The following is a 10845-nucleotide window of genomic DNA, read 5'->3' on the forward strand; positions in this document are numbered from 1 at the left end:
AGTCAGGATGTTGCATCGCAACGCAAACTTGCGGGTGTCCTGCAGTCGCGTTCGACGTGGTTACATGACCATCGTGTGTTTAGTCATTCCCGCTTCCGCAGGTTTCCGTTCTTGATGACATTTGAATGCGGGTAATCGGGTCAACAACCCACCCCAAGCACAGAGATATGTGGTATGAACTTCATTTCAGCCGATCTCTTACCTATAAGTATTTTGAGGTTCGCCGGTTTGTCTGGTATCTTTGTGATCCTGTCTGTCCTTCCTCTTAGTGTCTCTGCCTAGTAAAAATGAACACACTAATATCCATTCTCTACCTTGCTCTCATAGGCCTCGTTACTGCCCTTCCCTCGTCACTCATTCCAAGGCAGGATATCAGTGGACTAGCCTCCGCCTTCAAGTCATGTGTCTCGCTCCAAAACAGCTGTAATGCGACCATGGTTGATCTCAGCAACTTTTATAACTACACGTCGTGTTTCCTCCTAACTGCATGTTTGTCTGGCATGGAGAGCCCTGCACAAGTCCTCAACGTATCCAAAGCGCCTGCGACTCAACCCCGGCTGACTGAATCTGTCCGAATAAAGCTTGATATTTGTGTTCTTTGCTGATCTGGTGGTACTATAGGTTTTCTATGCTATAACAAATGGGAATTCGTACATGACCCAACAAAACTACATCAATGCGTATTATCATCAGATTTCCATCACTCCTGGCGGCTCCTACCCTGACGAGTAAGTCTTCCTACAATATATCGGGGTTCGGACTCTTGACGATTTAAATTTATTTGCAGCGTCACTTACATTACTGATCAATGGTCGACCATCGCTGCTTGGACCGGGTTCTGCGCTACTGGAAACATTCCTTATGCAAACCTTGTTGTGTGTATTCGTTGTTTTTGGACAATAATATTTCTCCTTACATGTTTTCCAGGACTGGCTTGAGTATTCATCTGTCCCCGGAGTGTGTCCCGCAGTGGCATCGTGCAACACTAGCACAACGGTGCCAACCATCCAAATGATCCCATGTGTCCCCCAACCGATAACAGACAATGGTTCATGCACCGAAATGGCTACTCAGTGTGAATTTTGGGTGACCCAGGGTCTCTTCCAAAATGAATACTGCGTTCTCGCGAGCTTCTGCTATGCGTGGAGCAACACTGATGTCCTACTGCAACAAGTATACCCGTTAAATGCCTCTCCAGTGCCCACTACTGCTCAAGAGGCGAAGCTTTCTGAAGCAGTGTTCTATAATATGACGGGTGGAGCAGCGTCAATGACTCAACAAAACGTGATCGATGCATACTACGGGGGCTTGGTAAGTTGTCACTTGAGCTATGGTGATAACTTGACGAGCTTTACCAACAGACAGGCACATGGACATCCCTCGGTGGAACTTTGGGAGGGATGCCCGAGAAAACCGACAATGATGGGCCGTATCCAACCTCGTGAGTTATCACGAGATCTCTGAAGAATGACTATGAATATGTTTTCGTTTTCAAGCACTGACTATGTCGTTGAGTTCTGGGGTATTATCAGCGCATGGACCGGTTTCTGCGATACACGCACTATCCCGTATGACAACCTAGCAGATTATCTCTCCTTTGCCGCCACCAGTGGATATCATCCAACTTGTTAGGGGAAATCGAGTTCTCGGTATCTGATCTGGACTCTGACCTGTTTATTTTGAATATTTCGATATCCTGTCTTTCCCAGGCTATACTGTGATATTGATACATCATTTATTCTACAGCAGTAGTGAAAATATAATACATTAATTGCTCTGCTACATAGTATTCCATACAGCAGTAGCGGCTAATGTGTTAGTGATATATCACTGGTGAATCCAAAAGTGATGCTTTCGTTTAGCCTGTTCTCACGATCATTTTTTGCTTCTTTTAATCACGTCGTCCATTCTTTTGATTGTACCCCTTGGGCCTTGGTTCTTTATATTTGTCAGCTGGTTATATTTTCAGCATTTGCAATATTTCGATGGATCCTTGCTTCTCTATGTTTGTCAGCCTACAGCCTCCTTTATATTTGTCAGCATCCTCTGTACAGTTCTTCAGCAATTCGCAAGTCTCACTTCTCGCTATTTCGGGTCTTTGAGGTTTACTCAGATGTGTTCTGAAGGAAAGGATGGTTTGTTATATGGTAATCTAATGAGGGACAAGGCAATGAATGAGTTCTAAACGAATTACTTCTGAGATGATCAATGAGAGTTTTTGGGCGAGTATTAGAATCGGAAGTGTGTCCGCAGCTGAGAGGTGCTTGATTGTCTCGTATGTTCTCCGTTATTGTTTTACTTTATTCTCTTGTGCGCTCTTATGAACTTACCTATCATTGTACCTATGAAACCTTTCTTTGCTTTGGCCAGTGCCAGATATACCATTGTCATGGTTTCAGACTCGTTTGTCATAACAAGATCTTTCATTCTATTTAGACAGCTACAGAATCAGACTGTCACCTCAGACGTTTGCCTTTGCGCGCAAGACTGAGGTGAGATACTTACATTTCCACATATATTCACCTTTACTTACTTTGAGCAGAGTGTCCGTATCTTACAGACCCGCGTGATTCTATTAATCTTACAGCGAGGACATGCAGCGTCTTCTGGCCCCAAGGGACTAACCTGAAAGAGAGAGGTGAGCTGCGAGGGTGGGTGGGTGTTACAAGTAACATCGGTCACTTGGCCCCCTATCATTTTCCCTTCATCCTTGCCCTCACCATTAGGGATGTGCACGGGTAAACCCCGGGGTATCACAGGTGCCACCCATACCCTTACCCGGAGATGTACCCATACCCGCGCTGAGGGTATGGGTGTAGTGATGGGTACGAGGATATAACACCCAGGGTACCACCCATGGTGGGTATACCCTGAGGGTATAGCATACTATATAATGAAATACTACAAAAAAAGACTATGTAGCTACTCAATGCGGTCCCAACCATCCTCGAGCTCTTGCTCGTTAGCATCCTCAACATCAGGTAGGGAACTAATCTTGACAACATCTTCCATCTTGACGAGGTTGAGGTGGCTCCAATAACCGAGGCATAGGAGTGCTCGAGTAGACTGAGCCGTCAGACGTGAACGCACGTGAGTGTTAAAACCATGCACAAAGGGTAGGACTGATTCCAAGGGGCTTGGCTTCAGCTTGTGCAGTGCGCCCCTTACCCAAGTATGTGCCCTTAACTTCAGAATGAAGTCCGGAGAAAGTCCAGTGAAGTCCGAAGGACTTCCGGAGAAGTGTGGGAAACTTCGGAAGGACTTTCCGGACGAGTGCGAGAAACTTCCGGATGAGTGCGGGAAAGTTCCGGAAATTATGATGGAGTTTCGTCCTGATGGGGATATGTGTAATGGCTACTCAGGACAAGTCCTGAGTAGAAGCAAACAGAGGAAAGGCTGCAAGGACAAAGTCCGAAGCAGAATAGGTCCGGAGGACCGCGGGAAAGTTCCGGAGGAACTTCCGGAAACTTGGAGGATTAGAGGAATGGTGGATCGGAGAAGCGGAGGAGCGGAGCTCCGGCCTAGGCAATTCCTCCCTAGGCCTGAGATGGATGATTACTAAGTCGGAGGAATAGAACTGTTACGAGGACTTAGTGTGAAGACTAGTGCGAGGACTAATATGTGTAATATTCAGACTGAGGAAGTACAAAGATTCTACAGAGTTTATATACTACAGAGGACTTAACGGAGAGTCAGTCAGCGCAGTCCGAAGCTATGCGAGGCTGTGGACGGAGGATGTAGAAAAGTCAAACACTAGTCTATCGGAAAATAGTAAATGAAGACGGAGATGAAGACATAGGAAAATAAAGCCGGAAATGAAACGAGGTATGGAAAATGAGGAAGTCTAACTCAAGAAGGAACATACAAAGGGATAAGGCACGGAAGATAGACGCGGGTCGGATCCGGATGTCCGGAGATGAATGCGTGATAGGTCCAGGTCCGGAACGTGGGATATGACACTAACTTGAGAAGGAACATACAAAGGGAAAAGGCAAGGAAGATAGATGTGGGTCGGATCCAGATGTTCGGAAGTCCAGAGACAGGTGACTACCATAAGGGGATGGGCGCTGATTTAAGGTTTGGGTTTGGACATGACAGATAGGTCGGATCCGGAGATCCGGAGATGTGGATATCAGATCTGGCATCCGGATATCAGATGCAGGAGTACAGGGATCCAGACGGATAGAGGATTGGGTCTGGAGACATGGACAGGAGGTCCGGAGGTCTGGATGAGGTGTGGGAACATCGTCGGATGTTGGTCCGGAATGCGGGATATGACAGTGAGACAGAAGGAGTCCCTTGCTGAACAGGCGTTTGACATCGACTGATGTAGCTGTAAGTGTGATAAAAAACATGTCAGAACGAACCCATAAAGGAGGGCAGGCATGGACTCACCAGGTATTGTTAAGTAGTCTAAGGCCATACGAGAAAGGTGGGGATATACTGCACAGCGCTCGTGCCACCAGGCAATAGGATCGGGGACATCCTCAATATCGGCGTTGAGGTAGCGCTCGAGTTCATCCCCCAGGTCAGTTGACTTGGGTGGTGCCAGAGCTGGCATATTGTCAAATAAATTCTAAAAGGTCAAGTTGTAGTTAATGAGCCATGCAAAAATAAAGAAAAACACATACCTCATGAGCCATAGTATTCGACACCTCGATATCATCACCGTTCTCTTGAATCCCCACCTCAAGGTATGACCGTTCAAACTCGTTGCGGACAAGTGTGGCCGCAGTCTCAATCCAGGCGTCCTCCCACCGTGCGTTCTTGAAATAGGCCAATTTATGGTGTGGATGCAGTACTGTAGTAATAAATAAACAAAGGTCAGTATCATAATATTATTTAAATCAAAAAAAGACTCACCCATAGCAATCCGGTATACCTCAGACTTGTCCGTCAACTGGTAGTACCGGTTGAGGGTTCGTTTTGCAAGGCGAACAGCCACACGGATAGAACGGGAATATTTCCGGTTGTGTGAGTAGGTGGTGAGTCGCTCGTCAATCAAATCCATTGCGGGAATAACCTTTGCAAGGTTAGGCGTCCCCCGCAAGAAAAATAAAGTCACGTCCTTGAGAATCTTGAATGTCATGTTTAGTAAGCAATTTCCAGTGCAGTAAGTGACCCACGCCTACCTTCAATACATCCTGCAACTGGCTGACAATCTCCCAATCACTGTCAACAAGCTCAAACTTGCGCAATCCTAGGTCACGCCGCTGAGTGACTGTGTCAATCGCTTCCCGATGGACAACAGCATAGTCCAGCATATCGAAGGTCGAGTTCCAGCGGGTGCAAACGTCCTGTGGCATATTCATTGGAGTCATTTGCAGGTTGAGGAGGATTTTGCGCCAGGCAGGAAGCAAGATGGTTGTGGAATTGATCAGTTTGTAAGAAAGCTTGCACAACTAGAGGGAGCCATCAATATTGAGGTACACTTGAGTATTTTTTGTCTTACCTTCAAAAGCACTAACTTTACCGGTCGGATATCTCTTTGCAGTTCAATTCGTTCATCCTGGTTCAACAGCGCTGAAGGTGAGGAATCTTGACTGTGGGTGAAAACACTAAAAGAAGGGGGCTCTACAGCAAGACCTGGATATGAGAATACGACTTGACCCAAAGGACAGCTACTGAGAGAAGTTCCTCGCAAATAAGGTGGAGGGAAACTCTGTCAACTAGACGGGCGCTGGTAGGTGCGAGAAGATAACGCGCACGAAGGCGCACGAGATGCGAGGGGCGCGCGCGTATGTGGAAGTGCACTTATGAGCGATAAGGGAAGTGTTTTCAAGTATAGTGGAGGTGCAAGCTGTAGCAGATAGAGAGTATAATCTGATTTCAAGTACTAAGGTGCACTATACAACTTGCAGTATACTGAGATAAATGGGGGGAAAAGTAGTAACCGAAGTAAAAAGAACTTCCCTCTATTTAAGAAGGGAGATAGCGCTATGCGGCGCTTCCGAGCGCGGTACCGAACTGAGTAACCATATCAACTCTAAATATATTCTGAGTCTAAGATAGACTTTCTGTATGTAAGCGTGGGGATCGGACCGAGTGTACGTCAATTCAGTGAAAGGGATAAAAATAATGCACCAGTAAATCAGTGAGGACATAGGACAGACGGATGGATGGGTAGGCGCGCGAGGACCTAAGGGGAGGTGCACGGATGCGTATAAGGCGTGCGAACGAGGCGCGTACGTAGGGCACACGCACGGGAGCGCGTATGACTGATCCTTCAGATAAGAGCTGGAACATGTAAGGAATATGTGGTTCATAGGGCCGTATGTCAGGCATTGAGAGGCGCAAGTCTCTACAGCGCTACCTTGTCCACCCAACCATCCTCATTATCTGGCAACTCCTCATCAACATTGGCACTGGCATCCTCATGCTCAACCTCATTGCTCAGATCAGCAAACTCCGTATCACTCGTATCACTCGCCACATCATCATCTGTTTCTCTTGCAGCCTCGGCCTTCTTCGTTACGTCGAACTCACGAAGCAGGGACTTGGCAATCAGATTCACAGTGTGCAAGAAGCACGTGTGTGACTCGCTGCCCCCCCAGAGTCAGGAAGCAAGTCCTCGAGCCCGTCAACCATGACGTTGTTGTTCGAGGCATTATCACATGTTACACTAAGTATCTGTAGAACAAGTTAGCAAGTAAGTTTTTTCTATTAAACACCTTGTACCTTGTCTGATATTCCAAACTCTTCTAGCATCTTTGCAAATACTGCAGCAAGTTCCGCACTGGTATGGGACTGGTCAAGTCATCATGTCATTGTGTGTGGGCACCTCATAAGTCTTTCAACATACCTTCACCACTTCAACGATGTCTAACGGCAGACTCAGTGGGACTCCATTGTGCTCGAGATGGACCAATACCGCTGTAGGAATACAACTCAGAGTGGGGCTATACAAAGATGGCTCCAAACTGATATCTTTATGTTGTGGTCTTGCACTGCCTAGTCTGCTATACTTGGTGAGACAAGTGCGTTCGACCCAGGGGTCTGTGGTCTGGGAATAGTTTTGGGGGTAAGTGAGTGATGTGGGGTCAATAGTCCGAGCGCGGGAAACAATGTCCGAAGGTATAATTACGATGTCCAATGCAAAAGCGTCGGGTCCGATGTTTTCGGGGTTTCAGGTTATCGGGTTCGGGTTCGGGGTATCGGAAACTAATAGTAACGCTATAGCGAGTGTCGGGAAAGTGAGAGGTGTGCGCAATAATAACGATGACGGATATGGGTGGTGAAGGAATGATGATATTCGCAATGTCAACTAAGAACTACGAAATATCGGGTTTGACCCCTAAGCGTCGGAGAACGGCTCTCCTCTACTTGGATGATGGTAATGCTATGGGGAGTCCAATATTTATGTAGATACGTAGAAGTCCGGAACCATGTAGGCGAAAGTAGTAGCGCAATATTTTCGGGTCCGATGTCCTATGTAATAAGACACGAGGTGTTGCGGACATGTAATAATGTGGTCTACAATGTTAGCGATGTGAAAACAAGTAACTACGCACCTAGTGGGGCTAGCGAAATGACACAGGACATAGGTAGGACGAGTGCACACGATATCCGATAGTCCGATGCGATGTCCGATAGTGTGATGTCCGATGTCTGATGTCCGAAGTGCGATGTCCGATGATTTTCGGGTTCGGTGTGTATTGAGTCGGATATGATAGGGAATGATTCGGGTAATGATTAGCATTCAACATGCATCGGAAATTAGACCTCTACGAGGCCACGGAGATGTCAGTCTCTACACCGCCACGAAGGCTCTATGGTTGGTGGAAGTCCAAGCATCCGTAGTAAAACTGATCTTGCCCTTGTATTCCTGGTAAGTCAAGTCAGTTTCATGCATATTGAGCATTAAGTCACTAACTCTCAACATTTTAGCAATGCATTGTCAAGTGCACGCAAAAACGAGCCGTACATCACGCGAGATGGTGGTTGGGGAAGGTAAGTAGTATTCTGGTCGGCCTGTTTTCATTAATGATTGAAACCCTCAGTCTTTGACTATCTCGAACGGTCGCAGGCTTTCAGAGACCCAGCGCACAAGCTCAGCTCAGCGTTGTGTTAAATTTGTCTGGCTGCATAGTGTCAAAGACTTACTTGGTCTCAGCGCAGGTGTGTTGACGGTTGGAGTATGTCACCTTCCCCTTCCCCTTGCGTTCAAAGGATGCTGTTATTGATCTGTCTCGCAGGATTCCCGGAACGATTTTTGTGCGGACCTCGCTGGCATCCTTCGCGTCATCAGCAGCTTGCAGTACCACATCACCCCAACACGATTTGACATGTTTCCGCATATTTCTAGTGGACCGGGCATCTTTTTTGTCCAAATACCTTCAGATGGTGGTCTTGCATCCTTGCGCACTACACTTGAACTCATGGGCCCGCCGACCATCCTTCTCGATGATGCGCGGTGTTGGGTCAAAGAACGCATAAACAGGTGAAGTCCATTCTTTCATTAACCATTCTATTTTTTTTATTAACGAGAATGTTTGCTTGAACAAGGGTGCTTATACTTAGCTCGTCAGCAGCACTCTCAACATCTGGGCTGGACGATCGGCACTCAGCATCGTTGTCATCGCCGACATCGTCATACAAAGCAGCCTCTTCTTCCTCAGTTCGAACAATGGCCCTGTGTACTACCGGTACTGGTGCCAGCTGCGGTGGAGGTGTTATTTCTTCCAAGTCTTCCGAGGATGGTCCGTCGCCAGAACCATCTGGCGGGGTAGCTTTTGCCTTTTTGGATTTGATGGCCGCCATGCTTTCTCCGCTTGTGCGGTTCTTCCTTTTCTTTGTCAAGGCACCATCAAGCTTCTCCTTGATAGCGGCTCTGGCCTTGTCAGTCAATTTGGTGACTCGTTTAGCCGTTTTTGAAAGCAAGTTGAGCTGCATGGTGTGTAGGCTGTAGGGAGCACTAACTATCATTCATAAATCTACAGTGGCTCAAAAAAGTGTCCAAATGTTTATGCATTTTCAAGTAATTGGACAATAGCAAGCCAGAACCAAATAATAACAAAATGGTATAGGGACGAGTCTAAACGCCCTATATCCTGGCTCGGATTCGAGATATTTACCGTGGGAATCTAACCATATATGGGCAAGATATGGTAATTTCAAATACATGACTCATTCGGACACTTTTTTGACTTTATATTTAACCAAGACTATTCTACAATTCTAGTACTTGGTGTTACCCCCCTTAGCTTTAATAACTGCTGTAATCCTCCTAGGCATACTTTCTATCAATTTCTGACACTCCTCTTTAGCAATCTTTTCCCACTCTGTTGCAACTCTCTCCCATAGTTCAAATAGCCACTTTGGAGGATCTTGATAGGCAGCAAGTAGTCTTTTGAGTAATTCCCAAAGATGTTCAATGGGATTAAGATCTGGAGACTGTGCTGGCCATGATAGAACATTGATATCATGGTCTTCAAACCATTTTGTGGCCAGTTTTGAGGTGTGCTTAGGGTCATTATCTTGTTGAAAGATGATGTCTTCTTCATCAATACCTGACTCCTGCATGCTTTTGAGTAAACACTCCTCTAGAATGGAGATGTACTACTCTGCATTCATCCTTCCTTCTAATGTTTCCTCCTCCAAACTTTAGTGTATCCTTGACTTCTCTTTCTCCTAATGGTTCTCCTGCCTTTTTCCACACATATTCCTGGCCATCTGACCCCATTCTATTGATTTTTGTTTCATCTGACCAAATAACCTTCTTCCAGTCTTCCACAGTCCAATGTTGGTGCTTTAAAGCAAAGGCTAGGCTGCCTTCTCTTCCTATGAGCTACAGAGAGAAGAGGTTTTTTCTTCTTGGTTACAGCCTTGAAATTGGCTGCCTTGAGGGTGTTTCTGACAGTTTGGGTTGAGACAGGAGTGGAGATGATGGAATTGATGAACTTGGTAGCTTGAGTAGCATTTGAAGCCTTGCCAGATAGAATTTGGTGAACAATAGCTCTTTTGTTCTGTGGAGTAAGCTTAGGGGGACATCCCATTTTATGATCTTCCTTCTCTGGCATGTGTTCCTTTATGACTGTAGCAATAGTAGACTTGCCAAGACCAGTTTTGGAGGCAATTTGCCTAGTAGATAAACCAGAAGTGCAGAGAACAAGGATATTATCCTTTTGAGCAGAGAAGATGGGTTTCATGATGATTATGTTGAATTTCATAATCTTATATGGGTTTATATATTCAAATAATATTAAAATCAGACCATATCAGTATTATAACACCACTTTAATTAAGAATATAATGTATGAATGGTCTGATTTTGTAATTTTAATAAAATGTCAAAAAAGTGTCCGAATGAGTCATGTATTTGAAATTACCATATCTTGCCCATATATGGTTAGATTCCCACGATAAATATCTCAAATTCGAGCCGGGATATAGGGCTTTCAGACTTGTCCCTATACTATTTTGTTATTATTTGGTCCTGGCTTGCTATTGTCCAATTACTTGAAAATGCATAAACATTCGGACACTTTTTTGAGCCACTGTACGTAGTGAGTATCATTAGAGTTTGACAGCTATACAGTAGTGGAGTTTTGGTTTTTATAAAGTCTACATTCGTTTTCATGTGTCAACCCGAGGCAAGGGTATGGGTAGGGGTATGGGTAGGCTAGGACCAGACCCCCACCCATACCCTGGGTGTACCCACACCCATGACCTGCACGGGTTTCGAAAACCCGTGCATATCCCTACTCACCATCTACCGGCTCATGCTCCTTTCCTGAATATCTGTTGACTGGATCCTCATGACTGTTCCCTTCCCTCGTCTCCACCCTCTCCTCAACCTTATCTCTGATAACACACCAACATGCGCACGTGCCCTGGCACTATGAC

The 10845-nt window shown here is 45.9% G+C and overlaps 1 protein-coding gene across 1 annotated transcript; it reads left to right on the top strand.

The window, feature by feature from the left end:
• Positions 1-287: 287 nt before the first annotated feature.
• On the top strand, positions 288-1674 carry HD556DRAFT_1259893 (uncharacterized protein; the record flags this gene model as incomplete). Its single annotated transcript, XM_041299035.1, has 6 exons — positions 288-569; positions 622-728; positions 788-875; positions 928-1311; positions 1362-1441; positions 1497-1674. 6 exons carry the CDS (start codon positions 288-290, stop codon positions 1630-1632), a joined length of 1077 nt encoding a protein of 358 aa, XP_041167971.1. The 3' UTR covers positions 1633-1674.
• Positions 1675-10845: the final 9171 nt, after the last annotated feature.

This window comes from Suillus plorans, assembly GCF_016647745.1.
Source record: "Suillus plorans strain S12 chromosome Unknown HD556scaffold_1, whole genome shotgun sequence".
Lineage (NCBI taxonomy): Eukaryota > Fungi > Basidiomycota > Agaricomycetes > Boletales > Suillaceae > Suillus > Suillus plorans.